Raw genomic sequence first — 18,426 nt, forward strand, 5'->3', positions numbered from 1 at the left:
AAATGCTAAGGATAGGTGAGGTTCTTGATTACATAGTAACATATAAAGAGTAATAAACAAGGTGATATGTCTCCGTACACTTCATGTGCAAACACTCACAAGATTCTGAAGGTCCAACTAGACACTTGTTGTGAAGTGAGTACAGGTTCTGTATCCAACATCATGTGGCCTCCCTTCATCGCCAGTGGGGGCATATGGTGACCCACAGGTGTGGTGGATCTTTATAACAAGAACTCATGAGCATTTTCGTACTCAGTGACCCAAAATTAGCCAAGAATGACTACTTTCATTCCAGCAGCATTTTCGGTGTAAAACAGTGTTATTAGTATCAACTTCAGTCTTTGCTCTTTTCCCCCATTTTTTTTTTTTTTTTTTACATTTTCTTACATAATCTTTGTAGATTTCAGGGCCACAGAAGGGTTGAAAGCAGAGGGGGGCACATCTGGCACGCCAGGTGTTGCCGATGAACTCTCTGGAGGTGTCGTAGGCCTATCATCGAAACACTTATGAAGGAGGGTGCCCACCTGACGACTCCAACGAAGTTTGCAACCCACCCCAACCCACCATGTCGCCATACATCACAGCTTGGATAACAAAGTCAGGCGTATTGTATCGTGACATCTTTGGAAGACCCGAGCTTAACTCTTCAATAATACGTCGCTGAGCAGCTCCCCCTTCCTGTTTCTCACTGCCTAGCTCGTCCTCCGTGGGCCCATCATGGACACATCAATGAAGGAGGGTGCCCGCCTCACGACCCCAAGGAAGTTTGAAAGCCACCCCCCACCCACGACGTCACCACAGCTTTGAGATGACTGATGCGTCGTTAACGTTCATGCCCCAGGTATCTACGTCCATTCAGGGATTGATCCACCTCGTCCTAAAACAGAACTGATACTTTCACTTTATTCTCATAACATTTTACGTTTTTACGCCACCTAATTTTCCAAAAATTACAACTTTATTCCTTTTGTTGTTTGTTTGTCATAATATTAAAAATATCAAAATATCATATATCAAAAAGATTTTAAAAAAATGTCTTTTGTGTTTAAAATTTCAGCTTCATGCTCCTAATATGGCATTATTTTTCCTCGTGATATTACGTCATTCTCGTAAAACTGTTTCTCGTTTGCTTACAACTTTTTTAGTTTTCTTGTTAAATTATAATTTTAGAATGTGCCATGGGCCATTGAAAAAACAAAAATTTCCCTGGTGGCCTGAAATGACGGCAAAGCTAGTTTAGGATTGCCTGAATTTTGAGGTAGTAAGCACATATTTTTAACATTACAAAATGTAAAAAAAATAAGCATATATAACACCAAAAAATTACACTTTTTTTTAGTACCGTAAAGCACGGTGTATAAACCGCATCCGTGTATAAACCGCACCCCCATTTTCATGGCGGGGAAAAAAACAATTTTAGTTCATAAATGTTTGCCAACTCTTTCATCTCAAACCAACATGCGTAAAGGTACTAAACAATTTCAAAAAGAAGAATGAAGGAGAAATCTGAACTTCGGCATCTAGATCTTTAATATAATGGCTAAGCACAGATTAATACTACTACTACTACTACTACTACGACTACTACTACTACTACTACTACTACTACTACTAATAATAATAATAATAAATCAAAATGAATAAATTTTCAATTTTCAGAGATGTTTTGATACCTTATCTTTCACTGCTTCTCTTTTTCTCTATTATTATTTTATTGCATTGCTTCAGTGTGAATTTGAATAAACTCCAATGTTGTATTGTATTTTACAACTGCAATGTTTTAATGGAAGCTTAGGTTAGCTCCAGTGTACGTAGAGATGGTTTCACTGTGTGAAAATACAGACAGCCGTCAGATAAGTTAGTTGCATACACAAGCATTTTCAGCAACTGTACAGCAGAGGGCGCTAAAGCCAAAGCAACTGTCTGACCCACAGACGGCTATTCTAAAATGGGCTTCTCGTCAATTTCTGCGTCTGGTCACAGACCTGTCATCGTGTATAAACCGCACCCCGATTTTTTGCTTCTTACCAGTGGAAAAAAAGTGCGGTTTATACACGCCGCTTTATGGTAATTAAACATAATAATGCATTGTTACTTATTAAGAAAACTGACATTTTTCGGGTTCTTTCTATACTTGCGTTTACTTATTTGCTTACTCTTTGCGCAAAATGGGACTGAAATGAAACAGCACAAGCAAAAATGTCAGTTTGCTGTCCAAAGAAGGAATGACTTGATGTAAAGTTACTCACTCAGGTTCTGTCAGAGGCGTGGTCTCATTGGGCTCGGTGGCTCCAACGCCTTCCTGGTTCTTGGTTTGGTCCTCTTCTGTTCTCACCTCCACAATGGGCTCCTTGGACTCATCTTTCCTAGTGACAGCAGGAAAAAATAGATTTGTATGATGTTTCTTGCACAGTCAATTTCAACACCATGTCTACATTATTATTACTAGTAGACTTCTATCGGACAATAAAGTTAGTGTTAGATTTCATTCTAATAACATAAAACATGTAATATTTAATGAAATAGTATTATATTAATATGGTGTGGAATTCTGAGAAAATATTTTATTATATTCATTCAAATTCTGTATTGTTGTCAAAAGGAGAACAACAAATATGGAAAAAGATGGGCCGAAAAATTTAAAAAAATATAAAATTTGTTTCTTAGCACCTTCAAAATAAGAGATTGGTAATGACAAATGTAATACAATAAACATAATAAAATACAGTATATTCAGTGTGTTTTTGCAATTAAGTGCTAATTTACTACCACTAAAGTTTTTTTTATTTTATTTTTTTAGCTAGCATATCGTGTAAAGCAGGGTTCACCAACGTTTTTCTTGTGAGAGCTACTTTTACAAAATGAAAATGGCCAAGAGCTACTTATTTTTGTAACATTTATTTTAAGTAACATTTATTTTAAACCCAAACAAAGCGAATATGCTTGTTTTACCAGAACATGAACAAAATGCTGGTGTCCACAACTCACATTTTGTATTTCTAAATGCATTTCTTTCTACTGTTCTTTCATTATTAACTGAAAACCTGAATTAAAAGCAGGCTTGCGGGCACCTCATGTGGTCGTGGGGGGCTACCACAGTGGTGACCCCTGGTGTAAAGTTAGCCAGAAAGCAGCTGAAAGCTGAAAGTTTGCTGAAAGATGCTACAAAGCAAACGGACGTGAAGACAGTCATTAAGTCATTCAATACCAAAAACGTAGTTATACATTTTTAGAAACCTGAACGCCCAATCCATCCATCCATCCATCCATCCATCCATCCACTTTCTATGCCGCTTAGGCTCGCGGGGATATGCTGGAGCCTATACCGGCTGACTTTGGGTGAGAGGCGGGGTACACCTTGGACTGGTCGCCAGCCAATGGCAGGGCACATATAGACAAACAACCATTCACACTCACATTCATACCTATGGACAATTTAGAGTCTCCAATTAACCTAACATGTTTTTGCAATGTGAGAGAACATGCAAACCCCACACAGAGATGCCCAACGGAGATTCAAACCCAGACCCAAACAACCTATTTATATGGCTTTTAATTTTTTTTGTTTTGTTTTTTTGTCGAGAGAGAGCCTAAAGGAGGTGCTGATGCAACTCCTCACCAATGGATTAGGCTTGAGAGCAACTTCACTGCCATAAAAACTGCCAAAAGGTGATAGATGTGTATTTGATAAGAGGCCGGTCGGGATCATGAGAGGACGGAGAAACACACATGACAAGAAGAGGAAGCCCTTGCATAAAGGCAGCTGTTACATTGCATACCACATGAAAAAAAATACGCACTGTAGGGAAATTTTAATGCATGCGCACGAACGCACGCACGTGCACAAACATACAGTAGTTCAGCTCCAAGTCATGTAGTTCAGTTCCGAATGTGAATATCGCAAATATGGTGTTATTATTTTGATTGAACTTTTTCTGTGTTGTGTTTATGTTGTTAAAGTTGTTTACATATTTGAGCTGTCACAAAAGCAAAAAATATTTGTGACAAATGAAAGTTATGCTGGAAATGTAAGCTGTTTTTCTCCTTTTTGTAGTCGGCAACTGATATTTTTCTGTAACTCACCTATGTGCTACAAAGAACGGAAAAAGGTAGAAACAAACTTTTTTTTTCTGATGAAAGACGGTGGGTAGGTTCCATGTTTATGTAGCCATAGAACACAATATTCTGTGTGAGTAGAGAGATCAGTGAAAATCATCTAAAATGGCGGGTATGAAAGGGATTGTCTTTTGACAAATGGCTGGGATTGCATGAGTTAATAAGAATTTAACAATAATAACAATAAAAACGTTGTCTTACGTGAAGGCGGCCTTGCCCTCCTCGATGTCCTTGCCCTTGGCACCCGGCCCGGCTTTCCCGCAGAAGTTGACGGCGATGCACATGAGGAGTCCGCACTTGTTGAGGAAGAAGCATGTGACGTCCACGCCCACCAGGAGCAGGAAGAAGACCACCATGAGGATGCCCACGATGGCGCCCGTGCTCAGGCCTGAGCCGCCGCCCGACGCGCCTGCGGGGGTGATAAAGGTAAATGTGATGGATGGATGGGTAACTGACAACACCAGAGCACAACAAAGTTTCCACAACACAAATAACTATTCTGCAGCCAGCTCGACATCTCGAGTTGACACATTTCACACCTGTCATTGACAAAACAGTAGAAGAGATCATCTGCAGTGGGTCCATCAACGTGCTGCCTTAATGAGTTACCCACTAGATTTCTAAAGTCTGTGCTGTGCAGTTTGCTACCACAACTCATGCATCTAGGTAACATGTCACTTCAGACCGGAACATTTCCAAAGGCCCTAAAAACTGCTGTCATTAAGCCTCTTCTGAAGAAGAGCAGTCTTGATGCCACAGTGCTGAACACCTATCGGCCCATATCAAACCTGCCATTCTTGGGAAACCTCTTAGAAAATGTTGTGTACCAACAACTTACCAACTTTCTCCTCTCTAACAATGCGTTTGATATTTTCCAATCAGGCTTTAGGCCCCACCACAGCACTGAGACAGCTCTGATCAAGGTGACAAATGATACAGATGTCGGCAAAGTCTCACTTTTAGTTCTGCTGGACCTGAGCGGTGCCTTTGACACAGTTGCCATGTGATCTTATTACAGAGGTTAGAACACTGGGTGGGGATCTCTGGTACTGCTCTAAACTGGTTCAAGTCCCATCTGGAGGACAGGAAGTACTATGTTGGAATTGGTAACTGTCTCAGAACAAATGGCTATGACTTGTGGGGTTGCCCAGGGCTCAATCCTAGGACCCCTATTGTTCAATCTGTACATGCTTCCTTTAGGCTAGCTGCAACGTGTCCTACCACAACTATGCAGACAACACTCAGAGCTACGTGTCACCGACGGCCGGTGAACATGGTCCCACAGATTTACTTTGTCACTGCATCAAACAGATCAGTGTGTGGATGCAAAACAACTCTCTCCAGCTAAACTCAGAACTGAAATCAATGTCTTTGGCCCACAGAAACAAAGAGAAAGTGTTATGCTTCTCTCTAAAACCTAATCATCAGGTTAGAAATCTAGGGGAAATAATGGATTCAGACCTGAACTTTAACAGCCACATTAAATGAATAACATCATCAGTTTTTTACAATCTAAAAACATTGCCAAAATCAAGAGAATTAGTGCCTAAACCAGATTTAGAGAGACTAATCCATGCCTTTGTCTCCAGCAGGCTAGACTAATGTAACGTCCTTCTCATCAGGCTCTCTAAACGAGCAGTAAAAGAGCTGCAATACATCCAGAAGGCTGCTGCTCGAGTCCTGACTAGAACCAGGAAATATGACCATATTAGTCCAGGACTCAAGTCTCTGCACTGGCTTCCTGTTGCTCAGAGAATAGACTTTAAAACAGCTCTGCTTGTGTACAAGTCTTTTCATGGTCTTGCGCCAAAGTACATCTCTGACATGTTACAGCCACATAAAGCATCTTGAGCTCTGTGAAGCTCAGAGAGTGGTCAGAGTCAGGCGCCCAGAGTCAGGACTAAACACGGTGAGGCTGCATTTCACTTTTATGCTACCAAAATCTGGAACAGTCTTCCAGAAGATGTGCGACAATCCTCAACTTTGACAATGTTCAAATCCAAGATGAAAACACTTCTGTTCAACTGTGCAGGTGACAGCTGAAAGTATTTTATCTGCACTCTTCATTCTTAATCTTTTTTTGTTTCATGGAATCATTTATGGAACTTTCTGTAATGATTTTAGATTGATTTCATGTTTTTATGGAACAATCTTATGAAGTGATTTTACCCTTCTTTTCTGCAAAGCACTTTGGATTGAATTGTGTTTGAATTGTGCTGTATAAATAAACTTGCCTTGCCATTACTTTCATTTTATTCTTCTAATATTAAAGAATTTTTCTTGGCATTTTTTCTTCTCGTGTTCTGCCACAGGAAGTGTTTTTTTCTTGTAATTTACGACTTCATTCTCGTAAAGCTATGTCTTCTTCCTTGTAAGTTGCAACTTTCAGTCAAGTCATTTTCTCTTAAGATTATTACATTTGTCTTGCAATATTTATCCTTTATTCTCTCTCAACATTATGCTGTATACGGTTACCATTATTTTATACCATTTTGATAAAATTAAGATTTTTTTTCTTGCCATATTACATGGCTTCATTTTTTTCCTAGTAAATTGTCACTTTTTCCAAGTAATAGTAAAGTATTTTTCTTACTTTAGTCTTGTAATATAGAATATACAAGTATATTCTCAAAATAAAAAAAAAATCAAACTTCTTTTCACGTAATTAATGAATGAATTAATAAATAATTCAGCCGCAAACAGGAAGGCAAACATATTTGAAGGCATATTTGGAGATCTTTGTGTGGATGCATTCTCTCCCCGTGCGTTCGTGGGTTTTCTGCGGGTACTCCGTTTTCCTCTCACATTCTAATAACATGTATGTTAGGTTAATTGGCGACTCTAAATTGTCTGAATTTGAGGTATGAATTTGAGTGTGAATGTTTTTTTTTGTCTATATGTGTCCTGCAATTGACTGGCGACCAGTCCAGGGTGTACCCCGCCTTTCAAAGTCAGCCGGGATAGGCTCCAGCATACCCCTGCGATCCTAATGAGGAGAAGTGGCATAGAAAATGGATGGCATATACAATTATTTCTTTAACTTTTTTTTTTAAATTCTAATTCGCGACTTTATTTTTGTAAAATTACATTATTTTTTTCCCATCAATTGCAACTTTTCCATCCATCCATTTTCTATACCGCTTCTCCTCTTTAGGGTCGCGGGGGCATGCTGGAGCCGATCCCAGCTGACTTTGGGCATGTTTCTTGAATAAATTATGACTTAAATCTTGCAAATTTATATCATTTTGCGTCATTTTTTCTTGCACAATATCACATCATTAGCATAAAATACCTAAATATTATTTTATTATTAGGCAATATTATATTATTAGGCAATATTATATTATATTATGTGTGTATGTATGTATGTACTTTATTTATCCCACAGCGGGGAAATTTACTTGTTACAGCAGCAAGCAAGCAAGACAAGTAAAGAGAACAGTGTAAAGAAAGCATATTGACTACAACATGGTTCAGGTGGTGCAGGTGTTGTAGAGCCTGACAGCGGTCGGTATGAAGGACCTGCGGAACCTCTCCCTCTTACACCGTGGGTGTAACAGTCTGCTGCTGAAGGAGCTGCAGACTATATTATATTATATTATATTTTATTATATTATATTATATTAGGCAATATTATTTTCCTCAGAAAATGACAACTTAATCCTGACATTACGTCATTTTTCTTGTGGTTGTCATTATAATTACATTTTTTCCTCTGATACTACACAAATCGTGAAATGACGACTTAATTCTTGCAACTTTGTTCATAAAATTAGGACTTCCTGGTGGAGAAATGTGTTTCCGAATAGACGTCAGAGGTTCCAATGACAAGTGTGTCGCTGATTTCCTGACCGGGTCATGTGACCCTGAAAAGGAGAGTACTGCCGTGTTTCGAAGCACAGTGTCACGATGACTGATGACAGCTGTTCTATTTAGATTTTACTCCCCAGCCAACCTGCCACCTCTTCTCTTCAAATATGTTTGCCTTCCTCCACACAAATAGATATTTCAAAGCGATTGGATTCTAATTTGACATCTTCCTCCTTCCTGTAAGCATGTGAGACCAGCATCAGCATACAAGGAGGTGCGCTTGTTTTCTTCCACCTCCAAGCCTTATTTACATTTTAACAGGAGCAATAAATCATGTCTATTCAAAGCCCGGGGAAGTAACAGGCGGGACGGCGAGAGAATAAATCAGGAAAGTGTCAAGATGGACGGCGCAAACATTTCTCTTTGCAGCCTGTCAGCTTACAGCACTGCCTGAGATGCAGCTGATAAGCCTCACTGGTAACTAGAATGCAGCATAATAACACGCCGCTGCATTATTAGTGGATGATGCCTTCAAGTGACAGCTAATGATTGTGTCCAATCACTTCCCATTGCTGCTTGTACAGCTTGTGCATCAAGCTGACAGAAATCCGATCAAAATCCACTTTTTTTCCCCCCTCTTAACTACAGGGAAGTCGAAAGCCCCAAAGCGTGACGATAACCATAGATCCAGTAATACCTTGACATAGAAAAGTAAAGACATTTTCCAGCGTGACACCCAGAAATGAATAGAAAAAGCCAAGACCTAAAGCATCAGTTTGACTATTGTATGTATATTTTTATTGTTCAGTAGAGAACTCATTTGCATTTTCGTTGTCAAAGGATGCCACAAGTAAAACTGTATGATGTAGATGACCACAGTGTATCAAGTTGTGATACTCGTGTGTCAAAACTTGTGCCATGGAGGGCCGAGACGCTGCAGGTTTTCTCTCCAACCAGTTTCTTCAGCAGGTGATTGAAGGTGTTGATCATTAAACTGAAGGTGTTGATCATTAAAATCAGCTGCTTTAGTGACTGGCTGGAAAGAAAACCTGCAGTGTCTCGGCCCTCCATGGCACGAGTTTGACACCCTTGCTCTAAACAATTCAACCTTCATTTATGAGAAAAAAAAATCCAAATTCAAACAGGAGCCGAATAAGTCACTTTTAGGCCATGTCCACACGAACACGAATATTTTCAAAAATGTGCATTTGTGTCAAAAAAAATGTCCATCCACAAGGTGACGTTTTCAAACTATTTCTGTCCATACGAATACACATTCACAGGCTGTCATGCGCACGCCAGCCTGGACTGTTAAGGCAATTTCAGCAGAAGTGTCGATGACGTCATTTCCATAAACGCACAACAACAAACATGGCAATTCACAGGACAATATACATGTGGACTGCCAGCAAAGTAGCGTTACTTTTCAGTAGTTAATTTCACATTTGGTGGTAAAATTCATTGAATATGAAAGTGAAAATGGATGAAACATGTTCTTTATTAAAATGCAGATGTTGATTATCACTACAATGCTGAGAAGTGTAGTTCATTTTATCGATCAAGAAAGAACTCCATCGCCTGTGACGCTGTCATTGCTGAAATAATTGTGTGTCAGGCAAACTGTCCTTGTTTAACTGCCTCCACAACAGCAGTTATCGAGCACAAGGCAGGCATGCATAACAGGGAAACTTTTAATGTGCGGACGAAGCAGCTCAGTCAAACGCAATCACAATCTTCTTGCCATGCGAACATTCCCATGTCATTCTTCCAAAATAACCGCATGCTTGTGAAACCAGCTAGAGGTCCGATTAGGTTTTGTCCCAATTCGCCATCGTTGGTGGGAGCGTCAGAACCGTTTTAGAGAGCAAAATAGCAGCATTAGCGTCCTCCCGAGCCCATAATGGCGTATTTGTTTGTTAATGTAATTTGAAAGTAGGCATACGGTATGTTTACTCTTACACACACAGAAAGTCATTTCAGTACGCTTAAAAGCAGCAACGGAATATTTGCCATTGCACACATTCAATTATCTTCGTCATCCACACATACACCGAAGCCGGAGTTTTCAAAAAAATTCCGTATTCGTGTGGTCAGGGCCTTAGGCACCCAGCAACTGCAGTGGGATGGTACCTAAGGGGCGGAGCTAGACACACAGCGGAGTAAAACGTGATGAAGGCAAAACACTTCTTAGACAAATCTTGTTTTCTTCATGTTCCGCACACAAAAGAGTAGCAGTGCTGGTAGTGAAGAGAAAAAGTGCGGTGATAACCATAAAACAGGAAAGGCAAATTATTTTGGCAAAGGAGAGCACCCGGCTGCAAATTTAACACGTATTCATTCCAGCAATACCGATAAAACACCACTAGGTGACAGTATTCCTCTCCGTGTTCCACCTCCTGACTAGAAAGGATGAGTAGTTTTACAGTATTTCTAAGTAAGTCCTTAACTTATTTTTACACTTTGTATGACAATTAGGAATGACAAATTGGATTAATTCACTTTACATTACTACCTATGTATCGTACCTAAGGGGCGGAGCTTGACTAATAGAAGTCTGCTGATTGGCCAACAAAGAATTCTGAGAATAGACGGTGAGGCACACAAAACTTTTTCTGAAATAAAACTTTTTTTTGTGATTTCACCACAGAAGGGTACCAGTGATGCTTGTGACGAGGAAAGTGTGATCATAACCATAGAAAAGGAAATGCAGCATAGGAAAGCTGCAATACTGATAAAATGCAACCAGGTGACGGTATCGCTCTCGCTTTTCCCCCTCCTGAATATACCGCAGTGGTATGGTCTCTAAGGGGCGGGGCTAGACTCATAGAGCCCACCGACTGGTCAACATAGAATTCCAGGAATAGAATGTGAAGAACAAAACACTTTCTTTTTTTTTAAGAACACTTTCTTAAACAAATGCTATGATGTCATTGCACCGATGCGTCACAACCTGCAGGAGGCGCCAACACACAGAATGTAGTTTGTGCAGCCTCTCTCTAGCCTTGTCTCCATACCCATCCCTGATAAAAGTCCCTATTTCCTCTTTTTATAGAAAGTTTATGTGGACAAATATTACAAATCGTGCTTCACAGGGACTTTGAATCTGATATCCTATCGCCTGGCTAGAAATGAATAGCAGCCGGATTCCCAATTCCCGGAAAGAAGTTTGAAAAAACGGGAGCAGTAAAGCGATAAGGAGCGATAACGCGGACAAGGGAAAGTGTCTGGGAGAATGTCAGGCATCTTTTCCAGGAGCCTCGCCACGTCCTATCACCGAGGAGACCTGGAGAGAGGACAGACAGCGGACAAGAACGGAGAAGAAGGACAATGCGGGGAAAAAGAGGAAAAGAGGCATGGACAACACACAGACAGACAAACCTTGAAAGCCATCTCAGCTCAATGTTGTGCGTACGTATTATTCCCGCATCTGAGCATGAGAAGATGTGTCATTGATGATAAAAACAACCGGGGGGACAAGAGACAATGCCAAACGCCAAAAAAACAGAAACCTTTGTGTTGTTGTAATTCCTTGCATGTTTTCCATGTTTTCACATCTTTCATAGTGACTGTAAGGACAGGATCAGTGGCACAAGCGGCCGAAATGAGTTTTCTCCGTAGGGTGGCTGGGCTCTCCTTAGAGATAAGACCAGAACACAAACACACACACACACACACACACACACACACACACACACACACACACATATATATATATATGTATGTGTACATATATATATATGTATGTATACATACGTTACATGGATATGTGTGTGTGTGTGTGTGTGTGTCTTGGGACGTAAAACTTTGAGCAGAAGTTAACAGACGACCAAATTATGATGGCAAGGTCACTTTAACCACATCCTTTAAAGCTGTTGCTTTACCGCAACAAAATTCTTGTCAGCTTTTGATGAAGGCTCTTGCCCGAAACTCTCGCTAAATGATTGATGAGCATCCAAAGAGAAGCAGATGCGCCAGTCGTCCCCCATTCATTAGCGAGTGCCATGTTTTAATTAGCCAGGCTGAGGAAACAATCACCAGTCGCATCTGTTTGATTGGTAACAATGTAGCAGCGTAACATAAATGCTCATTTTTTTACACCGCATGCCCTCGCGCACCTAATTGTTGTCTGTACAACCCAGGGGTAAAAAACCCCTAATAATAACAGATGGAGTTTGCGTTACATGCTACATGGTGATGAGATGACACCTCTGTTGCAGGGAAAGTTAGACAATGCAAGCTTTTAGACACGAGTCGATGGCCTGTACAACAAACAAGAAATAAACAGTACATGATGACAAAGAAAACTACAAATTAATAAAAGGAAATAAAAAATATTGCAATATACAGGATATGCTAGCTTTTAGGCGCTGGTTGATGGCCTGTAAAACAACAGCACAAAAACTAATCATAATTTATAAAATAAAAATTCGGGATGTCCAATATTGGCTTTTTTGCCAATAACCGATATGCCGATATTGTCCAATATCAACCAATACCAACACCCTATATGTATGTATGTATGTATGTATGTATGTATGTATGTATGTATGTATGTATCTATCTATCTATCTATCTATCTATCTATCTATCTATCTGCCCGCCCTCAAGTACGGGAGCCCACAGGCCTATATATCTATATATGCAGCATTTTTTTATTATTGGTTTTCATTACAGGGAGCAACCCAATACAGATATCCAAATTTATGTTTATGGCAATATCGGGCTGATAATATTGGTGGGTCGATATTATCGGACATCCCTAATAAAAATGCAAGGAAAATAATTAAATTAAAAAAATATATTTTTAAAATATAAATAAATGAATGCAAGAGTGATATCCAGTAATTGCCATGTTTCCTATCAGGCATCTATATGGACCCCTACACTGAAGATGAAGACGGCTTGTGAAAACAACACAAAAGCTAATAATATATTTTTTAAAGAAAAAATAAATTATACAATCAAATGCAAAAAAAAATACATTAATATTAATTCATATATTATAGTAAAATTAATATATTAAATAAAGTAATATTACAATATATATGCTAGCTTTTAGATACTGGCCTGTAAAACAACACAAAAAATATATAAATATTAATATAATATAAATATATAAATATCAATATAAATAAAATCAATAGAACATATTATTTAAATATAAATAAATAATTGCACATGTTATATCCAGATAATTGTCATGTTTGCTATCAGGCATCTATATGGACGCCTATGCTTAAAATGTGTAAAATACTCATTTCAATAAATGTTCAAATGAAAGAGCTAGAATATTTATGCATGCAGTGGCACCATCAATTGAGAAAATGACACACCTTACTTAACCGCTTGAATTTGTTTTGGTAATGTAAAGGATTGCCTAAGTCCCTGATAAAAGACATTTTTGACATCATCTATGGATATATCAACAACATATTTCCTGTTCCGTAGCCCTGCAATATGGCTGTAAGTGCACCATACGGGGGTGCTATAACTACCAACAAATATGACAGACGTGCGCGTCACTCCAGTGAAAGAAAAACAGACACACTTTATTTCAAACCCCAATAATGGTTACATGGAAACACACAGATATGCACTTACATAAATGTTCAAAGCAACAAAAACAAAAAAATAATTCACACCATCCAAAAACGATGCCCCGTTTGTCTTTTACTAGCCAATGCACTTAGCGTGTTTTTAAAAAAATCTTCCTTTTCTCCTCTTTCAGGTAAAAAGACTTCTTAAGATTATGTACACTTTTGTCACAAAACAAAACATTTTTTTTCTTTTTCTTTCCCTTCAAAGCAGTTTATTGACAATACTTTTGATGACGAGTAGGAGAAAAAGTGCCTCAACACACGCTATTTGTATCGCCTGTTTATTAACACATTCATAATGCTTGACTGGGGGGAGGAGCGGTGGCGGGGAACAGGGTGGATGGATTTTTCAGGACTACCGGATCATGCCTCGCATCATGCACTCTTCATGCTCTTATAGGAGAAGAATAATTCCAAAATAAAAGCCTCTTCTAGGTTCTACGCAGACACACGGGGGATTGACTCTTGCGTCTCACGTTAAGGCATTATGAATGTGTTACTCCAAACCTGTTGTTCACATATGCAACGAGGGATGGGCACTTGTTGTTGTTGTTGTTTTTTTTTAATTTAAGGATGTTCTGAACTCCTGTTTCAATATGTGTGTCTGCCATTGGGGTTTTCCATAGTGTGGACTTAGCTCATCTTTAGTAGCAAACTAGTTGAGACTGAAAGAACAGTGCCTCTACTGGTTGCAGCCTATTACTGAACTCCATTTTGACCCAAATGCCGGCAGTGACACAGGATTCTTAGAGGTCAATAAATCGTTATCGATGCCCATCCCTCCAGAGCAGGGCTGTCCAAACTTTCATCCAAATCTTTTTGACCCCAGAGGTAGGAAAATATACGTTTTTGTTCTTAAATATTCTTGTATGTAAGAGCGTTTCTAATCTGCTAACAATTAATATTACAACTGTTTCTCCTGGCATCACATCTGTATGGAGTTTTGTGTATGTCAAAATTAAATAAATATACATCTATAATGAAAATATGACATCATTTATAAATGTCAGTTGAGATGTAAGCATTAATAATTGGTTTTAATTAATAAAAAATAAATATTAAAATTTTACAATCAATTTATTTATTTAATGGAGCTTCTAATCATTTAATGGCATATACATTTAATTATTTTTTATTTACAGTATTTAGTGACATTTTTTATCAATTTAATGGCATTTTTACTCATTTTATGCATTTTTAAATGTTTAATATTTTCTTAGTTTTTATTAATGGCCTTTTCATGTCAGTGTTAAAAATGCAGTATGTTGCTTCAATATAATTATTTATTGTTGTTAGGTAAATATTTCACATTTTAATCCAATTATTTTCTTTTTTTTAAATGTATTTGGCTTTATATTAATTTCATTTTGGTTAATTAACGCAATTAAAGGCACAATGAACAAATCTGAATCTGTCAATCAAAGAACGAGGTCTATTTAACAGTTTAAATACAACAACTTAATATTATATTTTACAATAGAATTCATTATCAAATAATTTAATCAATTATTTCACATTTTAATTAATTATGTAATTTTTTGCGATAAATTAATTTGGCTTTATATTGATTTCAATTGGCACAGAAAACCCTCCATGCATTTGCCGGGCATGTTTAATTTTTTCAAGAATATAACGCATAAAAATGCGAGTTGCAGTCCGCAAATGGCCCCCAGGCCGCCCTTTGGACACCCCTGCTTTAGCCAGTTCTTTCTCTGTCCATCTTTTCGTACACAATGTGACGACAGAACAACAACAACAAAAATCAAAACAAAAGTCAGCAGAATCTACAAAGTGATGCGCACACTGAGCACCCTGCAACAACATCATGAAACCAACGTCTTCATCTTGTGTGTGGCTGTACAAGCCTCAAAAGGCATAGAAAGCGAGAAAGGAAGGAGTTTTTTTGTCGCCTCGCGACTATCCTTTCTCCCCCCCCGGGGATGATGAGGTCAGTTTATGAGAGGCAGAGGCTGGCAGTCAGCGAGGCGGAGAGCAGAAGAGCTGCCAAACTGTACGTCACGCCAAGGCAACCCAGCGTGGCTGAGGTCCACAAACATGTCCACCAAGACGTAAATAAATTGGTGTGAATGACAATGTCATGGTCCGTAGGTGCCACCCCACCCACCAGCACACACACAAGCACGCACACACAAACACACACATGGAAAGAGACAACAAGGGGAGAAAGGAGAAAGAGAGGGAAAACAGGGAGAGATAGAAAAAAACGAGGTCAGAAATACGGAAATACAAGCCCCGAAAAAAACGGAATTAAGACGGTAGGGGAAGGGAAGCCATAGCATGTTAGTCACAAGGTAAGATGGGTGAAAGGAAAGAAGAAACAAGCTGTAGTTCTCCGCTTTTACACCGCCTGGTTATGCATTTTTTATGTGACTTTTAGACAGAACACCGTGGGGGCGGGATGAAGTCAACAGCGGTAACAGAGGCGGAACGTTCCCTGTGTGACGGGACACTTCACTTCTCCTGCCCTGTTGTGTTGAAAACGATTGTCCGGCTAGCGGCAATCTCGCGCAAGATCTATCGTTACGACTCGGATGCACCTAGTTTTCAGGATTCTCTGTGTGAAAATGGCTCACGCTACTTATTGGCACGATGGGAGATTTACAACAAAGCACATAAGTTAAGAATGGTAAGTAGTAGAGTACCACTACTCCTAAAACCTGCTTTTGTGTAAATACTCAAAAAAATGAGTACAGCCCTGACATTTCAGCAACCATTTTCTTACATCTTATCAAGGGACAATACTAAAAAAACTAATATACTTTAGGGTAGTCAGCTTGTATACAGCTTGTACTGTATAGCAGTATAGACTTAGGGTCAACACACAGCTATTATTGTCTAAATAACATGCAACACAAGTGAGTAGCAAGATAATCGTGTCTTGTCAAGCTTGGTGGTGATAACGTCACAATCTGGAGCAGCACCGGGGAGCTGTGGCTCATTGAGGGAAGGCTGAATTCCAACACAGGTGTGTAGCAATATAATTACGTCTTCCTTACAGTCCCGCATGGTGATGGTAGCGCCACGGTCTGTAGCTGCACAAGTGCTGCTGGCCTTGTGGTTCAGTGAAGGAAACTTGTATTCCATCTAAAGCGTGTAGCAATATAATTGCGTCTTGCTTACAGTCAATCCTGGTGCTGGAGGCACCACAGTTTGGAGCTGCAGGAGTGCTGCTGGGCACTGGGGGAGCTGTGGTGCATTAAGGAAACCCTGAATTTGCAAGACAACTTAGTAAGCTAATTGTGTCTTGCTTACAGTCAAGCCTGGTGGCAGTAGCGCCACCGTCCGGAGCTGCACGAATGCTGTCTGCACTGGGGGATCTGTGGTTCATTGACGGAAGCCTGAATTTCATTTCAGGTGTGTAGCAATATAATTGTGTCTTGCTTACAGTCCTGCATGGTGGTTATAGTGCCACAGTCTGTAGCTGCACAAGTGCTGTTGGCCCTGGGGGAGCTGCGGTTCAGTGAAGGAAACTTGTATTCCAACTAAAGCAATATAATTGTGTGTTGCCAACAAAAAGCCTAATCATGGTAGCACTAGGGTCTGGGACTACACGAGTGCTGCTGGCATTGGGGAGCTGTGGTTCATTGAGGGGAACCTGTCCTGTCACATTGTGAAGCAGAAACTGGGATGGAGTGCCTAAGTATGTTTCGTCTACAAACCAAACACCCAGTTGAGCACCTGTGGGGACATCCTCAAGTGGAAAGAAGGAAGGTGGGGGCGCACAAGGTGTCTCACATGCATCAGCTCCACCAGTGATGTCAACATGAAGGATTGGACAAGCTGTACACTGACTAACCTATAGTATATCCATTTCTATAGTATTGGATATAGGATATCCTGCAGAGAACATAAGTCTATGTGTCTCCTCCATGTAATATTAAAACACTTAAAAAGCTTTTTAATAAGTGTCTCCATTGAGTCACCAGACCACACATCCTTCCATGCACTTTGTTCTGAAGACTGAAGCAAATACGGTTAAGATGAGATCCGATCAAGTGGCAACAACCGTGAATACCATCGTGAGCAGCTGAGGTGGCTAAACTGGCCATTGAACTATGACTTCTTCTGATTTAAACATACAATATCAATACAACAGCATATATTATAATCCAGGCGGATCATCTTCTACAGAAGAGTGTGTATTTCGGATTGTTGCACTACAGCACCGGACATTGTAGGAGGAATGACCCATGCAAACAAAACAAAAAACACACCCACAAGCTGCTTTATGAAGCTCAGATTCATGTGTTCATGACATGAATGAATGAATGTCCTCGCTCATATTCATCAGCACTGACAGTTATGGCTTTATCCATGCTAACTTTCAGCCAGGGGAGATTTGGATGCATGAAGCTTTTAAAAAAAGAAAGCTCTACTACATTTCAACAATGACAAGCTGCTTTGTTCATTTGGCACACAACATGACCTAATATTGACATTTCCTTACATATTTATAGTCCCCCCAGAAACAAAAGTCAACCCTGGGCTGTGAAGTAGAGATAAACAAACAAAATGTTAATCACGAAAATTAAAGGGGTTTGTTGTGTATGCGTTTTATTTCTAATGATCCAAACCTCCCACTGCCATTTGGCTGGTGCCCAGCAAGCGCATGGAGAAGTGCTTTTAAATGTGTGCCATGCACTGGCAGCCTCGTAGGGGTATCCAACATGGTCCAATGCAGACAATAATAACAATAAATAATACCATGCAAACACTGAAAAAAGGGCTGCATCCACAAACCAGCCAGGGCAGCATACATTCAGGTTAGTTTCAGATTTAAAAAAACATAATAATCATCGAATATATACTACAGGAAATGTATTTATTTAATTCAATCTAAAATGTATTGACATTTTAATATTAGATTTCATTTATTTCATGA

At 39.4% G+C, this 18,426-nt stretch overlaps 1 protein-coding gene across 10 annotated transcripts in view; it reads right to left on the reverse strand.

Moving 5' to 3' along the window:
• Window positions 1-18,426, reverse strand: part of LOC129169112 (neural cell adhesion molecule 1-like) — a 282,683-nt gene that overhangs the window by 10,001 nt on the left and 254,256 nt on the right. For 6 of the 10 annotated variants that reach the window (XM_054755176.1, XM_054755178.1, XM_054755177.1 and 3 more), the window contains 2 exons: window positions 4,318-4,525; window positions 2,250-2,366 (listed from right to left, as the gene is read on the reverse strand). In XM_054755176.1, the coding sequence (XP_054611151.1) occupies window positions 2,250-2,366; window positions 4,318-4,525 (325 nt within the window). Of the gene's footprint in view, window positions 1-2,245; window positions 2,367-4,317; window positions 4,526-13,038; window positions 15,564-18,426 lie in introns of those variants that run through there. The other 4 variants (XM_054755186.1, XM_054755182.1, XM_054755183.1 and 1 more) reach the window with 4 other exon arrangements.

This window comes from Dunckerocampus dactyliophorus, chromosome 16 (assembly GCF_027744805.1).
Source record: "Dunckerocampus dactyliophorus isolate RoL2022-P2 chromosome 16, RoL_Ddac_1.1, whole genome shotgun sequence".
NCBI classification, from domain to species: Eukaryota; Metazoa; Chordata; class Actinopteri; order Syngnathiformes; family Syngnathidae; genus Dunckerocampus; species Dunckerocampus dactyliophorus.